The sequence below is a fragment of the Echeneis naucrates genome, chromosome 13 (assembly GCF_900963305.1).
Source record: "Echeneis naucrates chromosome 13, fEcheNa1.1, whole genome shotgun sequence".
NCBI classification, from domain to species: domain Eukaryota; kingdom Metazoa; phylum Chordata; class Actinopteri; order Carangiformes; family Echeneidae; genus Echeneis; species Echeneis naucrates.
The window spans coordinates 20,345,905-20,362,402 of NC_042523.1; the positions used below are offsets into that span (position 1 = coordinate 20,345,905).

At 41.8% G+C, this 16,498-nt stretch overlaps 1 protein-coding gene across 1 annotated transcript in view; it reads right to left on the bottom strand.

Moving 5' to 3' along the window:
- Nucleotides 1–16,498, bottom strand: part of lsamp (limbic system associated membrane protein) — a 170,721-nt gene that overhangs the window by 2,011 nt on the left and 152,212 nt on the right. The window contains exons 5-7 of the mRNA XM_029517246.1: nucleotides 9,673–9,804; nucleotides 8,612–8,732; nucleotides 879–1,027 (exon numbers count right to left, since the gene is read on the bottom strand). Of these exons, the coding sequence (XP_029373106.1) occupies nucleotides 879–1,027; nucleotides 8,612–8,732; nucleotides 9,673–9,804 (402 nt within the window). The remainder of the gene's footprint in view (nucleotides 1–878; nucleotides 1,028–8,611; nucleotides 8,733–9,672; nucleotides 9,805–16,498) is intronic.

The window sequence follows — 16,498 nt, forward strand, 5'->3', positions numbered from 1 at the left end:
TTTTTTTTTTTTTTAAATCCTAAACGATGTCAAACTGATTAAGATGTTTTCTCTTTCTGCTTTTGTTATTCTTATTTAACTTTTTAATGCTGCGGTAAGATGCACTCTCAGGGCCAAACAAAAAACCCTTTAAAAGTCAAAAATAAGCGTGACATCATTGGAGAGAAAACACTCGTTGAAAAGTTGCACCTCGGCTCAAATCCCAGCAGATGTTTTGTTCCGTGTGTGTCTGTGTGTGTGTGTGTGTGTGTGTGTGTGTGTGTGGAGGAAACACCTATGCTTTAAAAAAATATAACACACAAATCAGATTTTCAAACCTTTTCCAATTCCGTTTCTCTTCAACTCATTTTTCTGCATGAAGTATCTTTGAATACTTCACAAGTCGCTGACTACATGGACTACAATTAAACTATAATTATGTAACGTTGCTCTGGAATCGCTGGGTTAATAAATCTACCATTATTTTCTATGAGCTTCACCTTATCATCGTCAAAGGCGATGAAATGTCACCTTGACTCTTCCGCTTAAAGTTGCAGCAGATATAACAGTTTTGTTTATTTATTTTTTCACAGCTTTTTACATGCTGGCAGAGAAAGCATAAATCCTTTTCCATCTGAGTTCAGCCTCTGCAAGCCATGCGAAAGATATGCTCATCCTGTTTGTGTGCCAAATTGAGAAAGGATGTGGAAACCATGTTCAGTTGGCTCAAAGCGGCTCTCTGTTTGTCACTTTTGGAGCGCACACTTGCAAAAACTTTTTGTTGTTCGAAATAAGTTTAAAAAAAATAAAAAATCTGTCACAATATCTGTGGTGCTGTATAATTCGAATAAAATTATCCTCTTCAGGTTCGGACGGGAAGCAGTGGTGGTTGTACTCACTATAAAGGAAAAGGCTGGCATTCTGGACGCCCAGTCGGTTCGAGGCCACACAGGTATAGTTCCCATAATCCTCCTCAGTGACATTGGCAATCATGAGAACGGTGGTAGTGCCAAGAATCTGGATGTTGATGCCCTGGGTATTGGACAGCCTGGAGAAGACCGAAAGGGAGACGTGAGGGAAAATTGATGCGCAGTTCAAGATGATGAAACTTAGCGAGATAGTTGCTGACACTTTTTAAACCAATATTTATAAGAGAATTTGGACACACAATTTGTTCTTTTGAGTCACAGCCTTCTTCTGGCTTTAAAATTAGACTTGCTTTACGGCCACATGGTACTTTGACAGTGTGGTTGTTTGGATCCAGCTGATTTCTGAGCGAGGTAATATATCAATATTCTGCCTCTACAGCGCGCTGTAATAAATCTTTGTGAATTCTTTTTCCAGCTCCGCATTACTTCTGATAAATTTGTTTACGGGTAAACTCTGCACGGTTGTTGTACAGCTACTGCTTTGCCCCGAAGGCCATGTGGCCATGTGTCAGACAGCTGTCTGACTTCCAAATGAATAGCATACCCAGACCACCAATTCCCACAACCGAACTAAACCTTCCAACTAATTTCACAGAAATGGTTTCTGTATGAGTCGGATTAATAGTAACATGAATTATGTAAGGAGTTCATTAATAAACTCCTGTACTCGCTATCACTTTGCAATAATGGCAATTTCAGTGACGTGCCTGATTGCAGACACTGTGACTGTGATAAGGCGACACGAAACAACGTTTTTTTTTTTTTTTTATGCTTGAACACAATGCTGCGTTTACCACTGAGTGATCGTTGACATTCGAATGATATGGTTGGAAAAGAAAAACATGGATTTCCTTTAGATTTGCAGCAATTGTAAATATGTCTGACACAAACTTCCTTGGAAAATATTTCCATGTGGATATTTGAAAAAGAGCATGTGAAGGCTTCTGCTCTAATCCACCATCAAATATAATTTTTCTGTTATGTTTTGACAAACGACTTTGTCTTTTACTTGATTTGATTCCATCAAACAAACTGGATCGTTGCTAACCCGCCTCGGATAAAACATTAGTTTTTTACTACAGTCTTATTCTGCAGTTTTGGATGCGTTCATGACCACCAAACTTTTGACAATCAATCATGTCAACCTTGAACCTCTTTCAAAGCTAATTAATCAATAGGGTGTGCTGACTCAGGACGTATACTTTGCTGATGAGGTGCTCCTTACATCATCACATCCAAATAAAACTCTCTCAATAACAGCATACTTTAAGGGGGTCTGTTTGTTCCGGGCTGATTGAGCCCTTTCGTATCATGGATGAACTGAAGTTCATTTAAGGCGCCTCAACTTAATCCTGTTTAAGTCTGGGTAATGTGGTATTTGGAATTTGAGCAGGGGAGCGAGAAGTTTATGCTGACACATTCGAAGCTGATAGAAAGTATTAACATAAAAAGGAAAATCGCACATCATGGCACAGCATAATTTGGCTCAGCGGGGGAGTGGAGAAGTTGATAAAGTGCTGAGGTCCTTCTCAGACACCACAGCAGCAGTTTGCGTGCTTATATTTGTGTGTGGCTATTTGAAAGAGGTAGCCAACCCACGATAAAAAAAAATAAAAAAAAGGGCGGGGTGACACCAGCAGTGCCCCCACTTCATCTAAAAGCAAATTCCCCTTTCCAACGATAAGGCCAGCAGCAGATATATTCTCCAGCGCATGAGAAGTGACTGCACTGTTAAAAAGGCCTGCCTGTTTTGAGAGCACCACTGGGAGCTGAAAGCAAACAGCTAGTTTTACTATAGATTATAGTGCATGATTGGAATGCAGCAGTGGGGGTGAAAAAAATAAAAAAATAAAAAACTGACCAGAAAAAGGTCAAACGAGACAAAGCTCTTTTGTTTTCACAGCAAAGGTTTCTGGTTGCCATTATTTGCACACAGGCTGCCCAGCAGCAGAAAGCCGGAAAGTAAAGTGCAGGGAGCTGGATCTCTGCCCCCCTCTGCAGGGATCAGCAACGTTTCTGCTGCCCATTTTAACTTTTAATGTGGTGGCAAAAGCACATCTGAAGCACGCAGCTTTCCTCACTTTTGATTTCAAGTTCATTGCTAACTTTGCATGTCTCCACGCCAGCTTCTTCATCTGGCATAACGGGCCGGAATACATTATCAAGGAAGTTGGCAGAAATATGCATTTCCAGCTTTTGTCCTCACAGCTCCTTCCGTGCAGGCAGAGGGCAGCAGCGCATCATCTGCGTTCTCTGGTGCTATTTCAGGATGCACAGGGCCAGTCTGCTACATTAAACCCCGGACTGAAATGATTTGACCCTTGTATTTGGCAAAGGGCATGCAGTGTGTGCACAGGGCTGCAGTGGCAGGCCGGGCTGAGATGAAGGACCAGAGCAAATCATCAGATGGACAGATTTGATTCTGTAGCGTGTGGGAGCATCTAAAGTGGGTTATCACTTCCAGAGAAAGTGACAGGCCTGTTATGATTCAAGACGGATGATAAATGAAATCAAGTGGCGAGTCCTGCTGAGACTTGTAACCCGGCGATGATTGAAAACGGTCCAGTTGCTGAGACAGCCATGTATCAGCTGACAAAACAAGAAGCACATCTGTCAGTCAGGGAGGCTGACAGCTCATTTTGCATTTCTTCATGTGATAAACATGGGTGGGGTTGATTTAGTGCGCTATGAGCACCATTAAAGATGCTTTTTTTTATTTTTTAGCTAGGCTGCAGTGGTTTGTTCTGCAATCTGATGAGGATAACATTATCAATCAAATTTCTTCTATGCAAGGCCGCTGAGAGGACACACACACACACACACACACACACACACACACACACACACACACACACACACACACACACACACACACACACACACACACACACACACACACACAAAAAAAAAACCCCACAAAAACACAGAGGGTCCTGATAGTCAAGCTGTTACAGTGATCCTTTATGAACTACTGGCCAAGTGCATTAAAGCCACGATTGATCAGCCCACTGAGAGTAATTAGGTCTCTAAGTTGTAGAGTCTCTCAGATGGCAAAGTCAAAGATCCTCTGAAGTTACATTTCAGAGTATCAGAGTTTGGTTTGATCACCTGAGTCAGCCCACGTTTTCATGTGGATATTGAGTCTGACAGAGGTTAGAGACGAACAGCCAGCGTCTGCACTCAGAGAGATGAGGAGGAACGCAAGCGCTGAGGCTGAGTAGATCCTGCGTGCGGCAGGCTGTTTGTTTGAAGTCTGGATGTGTTTATTCCCTCGGTTTGGTTTATTTGGGCAGGTAAGCTCAACGCTTTCTAAATTTGGCACTAGATGACTGGACCAGAAATATGGAATGAATTATAAGAGAGTGAACTAGGGTCAAAAAGATTTTGAGCTGGGGGGGAAAAAAAAAAAAAAAAAGTTCTGTTAGCAAATATCCCGAACTTTAACTGTCCATCGGCATTTGAGAATCTGCAAAACAGAATAAAAGGACCAGTTCCGTGGAACATCTGTGTACTGACAGAAAGCAGAGAGCTGCCCGCGAAGCTCAGCACTCAAAGTTCCCACATTATGTGTGACACTCAAGTTAAAAGTATGAATTTGGACCCTGTTTCTGCACCTGAAACTGATTGAACAATACCACTCCGACGTGAAGTGCTGGGGGCCGTCATCCAGCTTTTGGGATCTCAAGAGAACAGCCCGCCCTCTGACTGGACACTACTTTTATAATCCACTCACATTCAAGTGCAGAATCAGACCGCGTGTGTTTTTCACAGTTTTCTGCTTTCCAGCGGGACACAGATGTCCACAGAAGTACTTCTTTGTGTAAACTCACCGCTGACACAATTTGTTCACAGTTCAAATTCACACCCCATCATGCTTTCTGCTTTCCTTTTTTTTTTTTTGTAGTTTACACATAGAAACACCCACACGTGTAGAGACTAAAATTTCCTCTCAATTTATTTCCCAGATTTTCTGGGGTTTATTGAAAACCACACTCTTTCTCTCATTTTTGGACATGTTCCAAGCTCTAAATAGTTTTGATCCTTGTTTTTTGTCTCCTGTGACAAATTGAGTCAAACTAAGTTTCATTTCGAAATTACAAGTTTGTCACGCGATGAATCAAATTTTACATACTGTCCTTTGGGTGTGGTGATTGTGTTCCACAAATCTGAAACAAAAGATATTAAAAGCATCAAAAGAGATTAAGTAAAACAATTAATCAATGTCAAATACAGAGAGACTTTCCGAAGATAATCCTCCATCTGAAGGGGATCCGTAATTAAGATATTTGTTTTCCAAATACAGTGTGAGGATTAAAAAGGGTTTAATACCATGAAGGAGGAAAGCTACTGACAAAAAAGAAAAAAAGAATACAGGAATTATTCAAGTATGTATATTCCTGTTCTGAGACAGAAATAATGAGGTGACAAAGCGTTTTTACTTGAGTGGATATTCAAAATTTCATATGAATATTGAATTATTAGTGCAGGTTTAACCTGTGAGAAAAACTTTCACTCCTTTGGTTCATTTGTTGTTTCAGCGCAAGAAGAAAGGGAAGCGAAAGGAAATGGTTTGATGACTAAATAATGAACATGCAGCCGACTTCAGGTCAAACAGCTTGATTCAGCTGTGACGTGAAAGATTACGGAAACAATGCGGTGGAATACAAAACTCGAAATGTGAGAGAGGTCCAGATGACTTTAGAGAGCAGCCACATTCAACCGGTTTAACACCACGTTTCATTCTTAATATCCTGTGAACTGTATGAGAGGATCAAGCACACTGTCGGAACAGTTATTACTGAACCCCCCCCCCCCCCCCCCCCCCCCCCCCAAACTAAAAACACATGACCACAACATTAACCACAATAAAAAAAACAAAACAAAAACAAAACACCCAAACTGCAACAGTATGAGGTGCAGTTATCAGCAGATTGGTGTTCAGTGGCTGCGTCACAGAGATTTATTTCCCAGGTGGGGTAACGGCAGTATTACGCTGAGCTTTAGGACGATCCTGCTTCTCTGACTCTTTTGAGCGTTACACTCCAGCACTGATGTCTGAGGAAGTGTTTGTAAAACACATTATGTAATCAGCCTCATCAGAGCCATTTTTCTTCTCTTGTGGCATTAAAAGTGAAACAAATAAGCTAATCAACAAAGCTGCACCGTACCTGTTTAACTTCACAACAAATGCATCAGCGTTTCTTAATTCGCTTCTGATTTATTCATCCAGATACTGAACATATACCTGAAGCGCTGACTCTTTGGCATATGTAAAGTGGGATACTGCTTTAAGTACACATTTAAAACACAATTTAGTTTTTAAAATCTATCAGGTGGAACGATTAAAAGGAATAACTTCCCATCCAAGAGGTAGCTGATCAAATCCGTCGGCGAAAGTTGGAATTTCAGCTGCAAAATCAATAGTTCCCATCGAGAAATGAGAAAACTGCTGTTACTCATCTTTCAAAAATACAAAAAAGGGAGACGTGGTTTAGATTAAAAAAATTACTAAGAATTTTGGAGTGGTGACTCTTGCTCTGAAGTGGGTGTCTGTTGTGCAGGCATTGAATGGTCGAAGGCACACAAAGCAACAGAAATCAAACATGACTATAACTCACATTTTTGTCCTTGGGATGTATATTTCAGGCTTACCACAATATGATAACCTGCGTGGTGATGAGGTTCAGCGGATTAAGTGGGAAAACAGCTCAGGAGCAAGGACAGCACCTTAACATTCAAGCAGATATGGAGGGGGCCTAGAGAATTAACTAGCCAAGCAGAGACAAATGATATTATTATGGTGCATTAACGTCACCGTCCAAGGAGAAAGTGCAAACAGCGATGGCACAGAGGGAGGGTACATGCACGGGCACTTTGCCAAAATCCTCCAGAGAACAAAACAACGGAGATAGATGGGGGACGGGAACAACAGATAATGCAAAAATATTTCCCCAACCATAAATCTTTCCATTCAAGAACTGCTGCGATAGACCTATTACTTCAGAGACCTTATCCGCGATAACACTTGCGACCCTCCTCCCATATTATTCTCTCAATCTTCAGCGAACTTTTACGGAGTACGGAGTGAAATTGCAGATCGCGTTGCTATGCATGTGCAATTTTCTTATCATTAGCCTTTTTTTTTTTTTCTTTCTTTCTTTCTTTTCTCCATTCAAGTCCCCCGAGTCCCCACAAGAATGACCCAGGTGGTGAGTTTTGCTGCAGAGCAAAGGGAATCTCTGTGGTTATTACACGCCGAGTGTCGAAATGGAGAGAGTGCCTTGTCATTTCCTCTGGATGTCATTACGTTTCGATCCTTTCAAAGTGTTTTCCAGACGCACGCACGACACTTAAATTGATAGCTTTCCAATGAACATCTGTGTCTGACCACACAATTTGCAATATTCGCCGGAAACAGTACAGCTCAGGGAAGCTCGAGTCTCATTTCAGCTGAATTACTTGCGTTGCGCGGAAAGGATTACCGAGAGTTTCAGCGACGACGCCGTCTAAACTGGAGGAACGCTTCTCTTTTCGAAAGAATAGCAGAGAGCACGGCACCGTCTCACGCAGTAACGTTCAATTACCGCCCGGTGAGTGATTAAGTGGGTGATTAGTCATTATCAAACTACACATATGATGTCATCGAATTAACACAGGGCTGGGACAATGGGACCACCGTGAGGGCAGATTTGACGAGGGACTCAAAGAGAGAGGCGAAATGACACAGAGCATGTAAGTCAGAGAGAATGGAGTAATAAAGCTGCTGCTGCATTTGGCCGATGAGGGGAAACCATCTAAAGAGAAATGATGTAGAAGGCGTCTGACCTACAACACAGTCCTGCTGTACGCACAACTCAAGAGATGACTGCTCATGTTGGCCGAAGGCTTTAATGTCAGAATAAAAAAAAAAAAAAAGAAAAAAGAAAATGAAATGACTTTTCATTTACAAAGTGACACTACTCATTAATTGTGCTCATAACAGGAAAGCCTCTTCACAGCTGCCAGGCTCATGCCCAAGTAAGTTCAATGTAAATCTCATTATTTTGTCCCATTACTTAATTTGCAACGGCAGCAGCATAAATCAAGTTTGCTCCTTTGCCTCCAGGCGAGTGAGGTCAGGTCAGGGAAAGTTATTTCTACAATCTTTCATCACACACACATCACCGCTAGAACTTTATAGCTGTGACTCAGTTATCAATCATCACGAATCATGTTTCAGTTCAGCGTTTAATAAATTGAACCAGAAGTTTAATATCAAGCTCTTGTGCAAAATGGAATACAGCAAAAAAAAAAAAAAAAAAAAAAAAAAATCCAACCCTCCCAAACCGTTGTCCCAAAGCTTCTCCCAAAGGTTTTGTTGTTTTTCCACTTAATTGACAAAGGCCTTTCAGGGAGAGGAGGTTTCCCAGCCTGGAAGCATCAGCAGGTGCCAGCCGGGGCAGATCAGATTTAGTTTTGTGTGATACTGGAGACTAATGCCTGGTACTTTATTTCAAAACTTGTTTTACTGTTTGCATGCTGCTCATGTATTATAGCTCACTTTTCTGGCCCTTTGTTGCCCTGAAAGAGAGATTTGTATAATCATCTTTAATCAGCGTGCGCTCGCTTTGAACTTTTATGATAATTGACTTTGTTTCTGAGGCGATATCTGACGGGAGTGCAACGTCTGTTTGTGAGTCTAAATTGTGAGTCAATGCGTTTACCTTTTTTCATCCCTGTACCATTCAAACTCTGGTGTGGGTACGGCGGTGGCGTCACACTGCAGCGTCCCCATGCGGCCCACTTGAGTCTCTGAGCTCTGGGTTTTCTTTATTGTCGGAGGGTCTGCAGAGGCACACAGTGTTTAGATGAGTCACATTGCAAAGGTATGCGCTCTCCGTTGTGTGAAAATCGAGTTACAAGCTTCTGCACTGTCCTTGCATTCTGTTATTCCGTCCAGCATGTCTGAATGAGGCTACTCATTTATTCAGCTATTTCAGACAATGAAAAATGGTCTGTCTGGAATCTCACACATAGCGAGTAACACTTCACCGAATATCTTGAATAAGCTCAATGAAGTGAACTTCATGTGAAGTGAACAAATGATTGTCTGATAAATTTGGGGCTCAAAGTTCAAAAAGCAACATTAATCCTCAAACATCGCAGTGATCAGAAACGTCCGGTGGAGATTAATGCTCCTTTTCCATTTAGGATTAAACACTGAGAAATGGCTTAATATCGAATTGTTTGTCATTTAATTCAGAAATTCAGACTTGGCTTAAGTTCACTTTGGGCAAGCAGCCATATGTGATTTTTCCAGATCAAAGAGAAGTGTGTAAGTCCTCTGAGGGAGGGAGTTGGCTCCTGTCATCTCATGAGTTGCTCATCAATCCTCCACTGCCAGCTTATGTATAACAGTCATCAGATCTGAACATGGACCCCTGACAAGATGTAATTAGGTGATCTTGTTTTGAGATGCAAAGTGTCACTTAGAAGATGATGCGGCACGTAAGAATTACCATCGAAATGACAGTTGCAATCAAAGTTACAGATCTTTCTCTTCCTGCCTGGATTCATCTCGAGAAAGACTGAAGGGTCCTCCAAAACCTTTCACATCCTTCCTTCGCCATCTACAATCTGTGAGCCTCTGCCCTTAACTCCAACCTTGACTTTTCTGTGCTTTTATGTGTTGAGTGCATCATCTTGCGAAATGCCTAACACAAGACTTGATTGGAATATTGATCTGTTTGGAAAACAGCGTGCTCTGCAGGCACCTGTTACTTACAGTTGACGACCACATTGACGTATTTCACATCCGGCGTGGCGACGTCGTTGCTCGCCTTGCATTCGTAACGACCCGCTTGGTTTCGCATGATACCAATAATGTCCAGGTACTCTTCTCCATCCAGCGGCTCTGCTGCAGAGAAGTGAGGGAGAGAAACAAATAGAAAGACAAAGAGAGGGGGGGGGGATAAAAACAGAGGTGGAATAAAGACAAAGTTAATGTTTTGGCTCAGCTCCAGAGTGATGAAATTTCCTGTTTTATTTCACCATCCCCAGTGATTCTAACCAGCATTATCTACTGGCCATCACTTCCAATAAACGGGGAAATAAGACAATAGGTGGCATTAACTCTAACACTTAGACTTACACTCTAACTCTTACGCTTAAAAGAAGCGAAACATAAATTGATTAAAAATTGATTCCACTCTCATATCTGCCCATGAGTTATGAAACTGCAGACAGCAGCCAGTTGGTTTAGCTCACCTACCGAGCAATCCCTGAAAATCACAAATGAATAAAAATTCCAGTGCAAAGGGGCGAGCTGTGGGCGGGCGAGCTATATTCTCTTCTACTTCCGTGTAACGGTTTGGACATCAAGAATCTGCTTCAGTCGGTACACCAGCAGACACACATTTCTCTGCTACGTGCGCTCTGTTTGAGGAAAGGCAGCGGCTGCACATCTACCCAGACACTCTTGATGTTTTATATTTTTGTCTGGATGATTTTATGTATTGTCTGACATTCTTCCAGTTTTATACTCTGGTGCTATAGAAACTGGTACTTCATTTTAACTGTTTTTTTTTTTTTTCTCCTTGCCGTTGCTGTGATAAATGACACAAAAGGAAGCGTTGTCATGAGCACGTTAACAAATCAGACCTCTCCTGAGACTTGAGCTGTTAATTTCCCATCGGCATCGGTTTGGCTTAGCTGCCGTCGGACTGGAGAGCGTACGGATCCAATGATAGAAAAGAAATTATTTGATGGAGATAGGATTCACTCGGATATTTAAAATACCATTTTACGTTTAAAAACACGACAAAATATGAACATTGCCTGATTGCTTACCTTCATGGGTCATACTGAGGATGGTATGGATGGTGATATGGACCTTTAGTTTAGGAAAATGTGGGTGACAGGTTCATTTTTCCAATTGGGATAACAATATAAACTTTTTTTTTTTTTTTTTTGCTAATCTGTCCTTGGAGGTGTTGCACTCGGTTGTAAGCACTAAACACAAACCACTAAAGTAATTCTGTGAAAAATGACAGGCTTGAGCGTTGGAAAGGTAAGGGGGAAGGTTTAAGATGCTGCTTGACACTTTGAAAAGCACCTTGTTGGATGAATAATGACACATTGCTTGAGACTTGCTCTTGATTAACGTGTAAATAAATAAAACATCAGTTTAATTTACAGAATGCGTGCCTCATCGTCGGCAGCAGAAATGATTGAAATTCAGAGTTGGGTCATGCTGAAAACTGGCTCTTCAACTCACGGCACACTTAATATTCAGCAACTTCTTGAGTTCTCTGCGATTTGTCTGAAGGTTTCAATTGACAGAGGAATGATAGCTGGAAATGTCACACAAAGCATCCAAACGGAGGCCAGAAAAAACCACAGAGGCTATCAGACAGATATCTGACTAATTGTTCGATGAGCCATCCAGTTAATTAGTCATGTACAGAACACAGTGTCTCACCGTCTCATTAGGAAATATCTGGTGTGCCTTATTAAAGATCTTTGGGTGTGCTGGGATGAATAAAAGGCAGATTCTAACATTATTGTTTGTGACGTGACGTTATTACTGAATTTGTGATATTGAAATGCATTCAAGATTTGATCATTAATGCTGTATATAACATTTTAATAGGCATAAAGATCTAGTTCACCAATCCCACGTTAACCACTTGTTTAAACAGAGCATCTCTGAGCATGAACTTTGAAACAATTTACAAAGGCTGGTCTGGTGAGCCTCGATTTCTGCTGCAGCATTCGGATGATAAGGTCTGAATTTGGCATAAACAACATTAAAGAATGGATCCATCCTGCTTTACATCAACGGTTCAGGCTGCTGGTTGTGTAATGGTTCGGGGGATTCTTACTAAGCACACTTTGGCCCCCTTGATACTAATTGAGAATTGTTTAAAAGCCCCAGCCTACCTCCCAGGAGTACCGTTGCTGGCCCAATCCATCCCTTTATGGCTGCAGTGCAACCACCTTCTAATGGCTGCTTCCAGCAGGGTAACGTGCCATATCGCAAAGCAAAGTCTCAAACTGTCTGTTTTCTAAGAAAGAGTTGACTCTGCTCAAATGGCCTCCACAGTCACCAGATCTCAAACCAATAGATAGCCCTTAGCTTGTGGTGGAACGGGGGACTGACATCGTGGATGTGGACCAAAGAAGGAAGGTTTCCTGCAGCGACGATTCTAGGATCTGACCTTTGGGGCGGCCTCAGCCCCCAGGAAGCAGCTGACATCCGCTCTTGGGTAACTCATTAACATGTATTCATCTATTACATGTACTACATTCTCCCACCTGCACTTGGCTGTTTCTTTTTTTTTTTTTTTTAAAGAACGTATATCCATTGATGGAAAAGCAGACATTTGCAAATGGTTTAATGTTCCAGTATTTAAGGTCGTATCTGATAGTAGATACAAGAAAGAAGAAGAACTGTCTTTTAATTACGCTGTTATGTGACCGTACTTTTCAATGACCTTACAGCGTCAGGTTTGATATCTTTGTCATCTCTACTCTCCTGTTGCCATGGAGATTGAAAGCACAGCAGGTAGACAATCAGCCACAGTAATAATAAAATATCCACCCTTTTGCGCAACCTCTAAATATTAAACCTGACACTATATGGCGTAACTCTACAACACATTGAATAGTAAAGCCACATACTGTAGCGACATTGATAAGAATCATTAAAAAAACATTTCATTTTCTTTCTACCTGTGTAGAGCACCTGTGTTTCGGCAATAATAGCACAGTAACCCGGACCAATTCATTTCTGTTCGACTTTCTAACTTGGCCAAAGACAGCTTCACACAGTGACATTTCATATCTTTCATATCTTGCCACTGGGCAACAATTTAACTCTCAATTGAATAGCTAGCACCAGCTCCTAGAGCCCTAGTTTATCATGATACACATCATTTACCATCCAAGCCGTGCGAATTTAAATGTGAGAAGAGGCACTGGCAAAACCATCTTGTGGTCAACTGCCATTTAATAGACATCTGACAGATTATGTTAAGGTCCTAAAATGAAGCATTGCCTGGTCATTAGTGTTTCGACACACTGCTGCATTGGTGTTGTTCTGACAGCTGCACCGCAGGTTATCTGCCCCGCCTCTACAGCAGGATCCACGTTTACTGCTCTCCGGTTGCATGTTTTGTTCTGTAAAACAGACGGCGCCCACTCACCAATCAGACAAGAGATGCATTCAGGTTGTGTTTGATTCTACTGGACCGTTTGAGCCGTTTTGAGCCTTTTACCATTTTCTACACAAAACAGGTTTGGCAAAAAACTATATACGATTTGAGGACTTAACGATAGGATGGACATTAACCCCCCGCCCCAAGAAAAGAGCTTACCTCGCCACTGGTTTCCAGCACCTTCTTCAGTCTATGCAACAGAGAATTAAGCTATTAGGTCCGACTTGGGACTAGCACGTTGTACCGAATAAGGTGGTCAGTGAGTTCATGAAGATGATCAACATGCTCATTGAGCCTGAACATCAATTTTACATCCAACTTGGCTTAGTGAGGAAACTAAACTGGAAACTGCATGTGCTTGTGGACGGCATCTCAACAGTGCAGCTCTCTGGGTATTTCTTAAAATGATACTATTATATTCACTGAAGTGAGGTTCTCTCACAGCACCCAGCAAATGTAATAACTACAATACTATCTCCCGGTGTTTCCCTTAATCTATGAAAATACAGAGAGATGGAATCTGGGGAGCGGAAATAAATTGCACAGAGATCTCTTGGGGAGGCGGGGAAACGCACCGATCATAACAACAGTAAATGTCGGTGGGTTCAGTTGTGGCAAAGTTCATGCCTACGTTCCGTGTGAGGGGCTCCAAGTTCTATCAGACTGCAGCGCTGCAGCTTTAGAAATGAACCTGCAACTTCAAGGACCGGATGAAAAACATCTGTTACGGTTTAGGAAACACATACAATTCTGTGGCATTCCATGCCATTAAACACCGACCCCCTCCGATGCAAACAACAACAACAACAAAGGTGACAACGCTCCAAGACGACCGGTCTGCCATATGCACATGCTAAAAGCTCAACCTCCAAATAAATAGAAAACAAATCTGACTGAAAATGGTCTTAATCCTCAAAAGCAGGTGCATGATAAGAGACGGAAGTCAACTGATACAATATTATTTCATGCTGATTGAAAGATCAGTGGGATCGTGATCAAAGTCAATGCCAGATCATATTCAGCTCTCCCCGGATGAACTGCCAGAGTAACATGATTGGAGAGTTATGATGGAAATCTGTAGCCATGGAAATTCTATTGAAGCTGAATCTCTCTGCAGGGTTTTGGTTTTCGTGCTGGATGAAGTGAGAGGGGGAGAAATCCACCTGACGACAAAGATCAAAGAAGGGAGAGGAGAATTCAAATGACATATGAGACGAAAAGATTTTTGCGGGGGCAAAATTAGTTCAATTTGGAGAAATATGGCATTAATCAGAATCATCGTGCGGAACCATTTTAATTACTCCACCATCGATATAAATCCAGATTTAGTGCACAAAAGTAATAACCGTGCCTTTTGGTGATAAGTGCAGAGGGTCTGTAATGCACAAATTAACTTTGGGGGAGAACTTTAGTTCTTCAACAACGAAGAAATCGAATATGCAAAGTGGCTGAAATTAAGTTACGTAAAACAAGGGCAATAGCTCTATACTTAAAAAACTTTTAATAACAAAGAGCAATACGGCAGCAACACAATATTACCGGAGCCCCCTTTGGCAATGTGGTCCAACAGGGGCCAAATAATGGGCTTATTTCAAAGATGCATTTCCAACAAACAAACCAGAATACAGATTTTGAAATCATATCTGTCCATCAATACAAAAGTGATCTTGGGTTCCTTTTAATCCCATTTTGAAACTCTCAGGGACGCAGAGTTTCAGAGGTTTGGCAACGGTCAAGAGTAGAGCGGCAGCCTCCTGCTCTTAGAGGGATACGTTTGCTTCTGTTATCTCCAAGATGGCCCTTAAATGTCTTTAAATGTAAACGCAGTCCTGGTTGGGTACCTGGTCTGAGCTGCAGTTGGCCCTTACCACTAAGTGACAACTGTGGGAAAGAGCCTAGCACTTCCCCTACCTAGCATGGCAGGTATCAGACACGGAGCTGTCTCATTGTTCTGCTCAGAAATATCACATTCAACTCGCTGTTGAATGTGCAAAAAACTGTCAACTCAGTGTGGAGCTCGATAATGAATGGAGTTTCATGTATTGTGTAGAAACAATTAAAGGCATCTCCATCTTTGTCTGCGCCGTGGAGAGAGAACAGCTTCCTGCACATGAGGAGTCAATGTCAACGCTTCACGTGTTATCTTTCTAATGAAGTGTAATGAAGTTGAATCTTCCCTATAGAGAATTGATGCGTGTGTGTACATTTTTTGTGTGCACGTGTGTGCACGTGTGTGCACACGTGCCCACGTATTTGTGTGGACAATAAGTCAACGGTGAGTGCAAAGCATGCGTGCATGCATGCGTCGGGTTGCAGACACGTTTGGTGGAGGGTTTTTAGGGAGCACGCTATGCAGTTATACTGATTCTAAGCGTGCACATTAGAAAAGCTATTAGAGAAGCCCCATGAATTTTGACATTACACTATATCATCACATTTTTATGCTAATCTGAATAGAGAAGGGGAAGCGGGTGACAGAGAGGAGAGGGGTGTTCTAAGTAAGGGGAAGGATGAGGAGGTCAGATATATTTTTCTATTTTCCAAGATTGCCACATAGGCCAAGTAGGGTAACTTGCCAAATAATCTTTGAACTCCTGCATGACAAGGTTCTACAGCAGAGATCACTTAGTGTCAGAGCACCGTCTGGACCCAGGCCGACTGCCATCCTCTCAGCCATTCCTTTCGGACCTTTCACCTATGAATCATTGAGAATAATTACGTTTTGACATTGAATATTTATTTTTTGCCAGCGCAGATATGCTAACCTCTACCGCTCTGGTTACGTGATGCCACTTATCCAGTCATTGAGGCTCAAGTGCGGGACACAAAGTTAAATCTATAGCATGTGATGTTACCCATCGGTTTGTGAACTGCTGCTCTGAAGACTCGAGTTTGTAGTTTGGATGTTTTCTGTTTTTCTAAACCAGAGGAGCTCATATTTGGAGGAGACGATCACGGGGAAGCTACCGCTAATACTGCCTTCTAAATTGGACCGTAATGAATAAACCTCATGTTGTATTGAACAAGACTCAAAACTAGCAATTGAGACCATAAACTCATTAGGGAAAGTTTACTGAGGTAATAAATCAAGTGAAGTGAGGCCTTTTCCTCATAGCCTTTTATGCAAACAGACTGATTCTTGGAACTGGTGGCTTCGCTCTCTGAGGGACATTTGATAGAATACATGTTTAATGCAATAGGCTTCACTTTACAGCCCCAGAACCAACGTTTACTTTTATCAAGAGTCTACGGCCAAAGAGATAGGTGACAAAAGCGGCGGAGTGGAATATAAGAGGGAAAGACCTGAGGGTTTGGCGTCATAAAAACAGTTGGTGTTGGTAAGAAGAAGAAGAGGATATTTTTCCGTAAAAGAGATACAATCTTTCTTCTGAG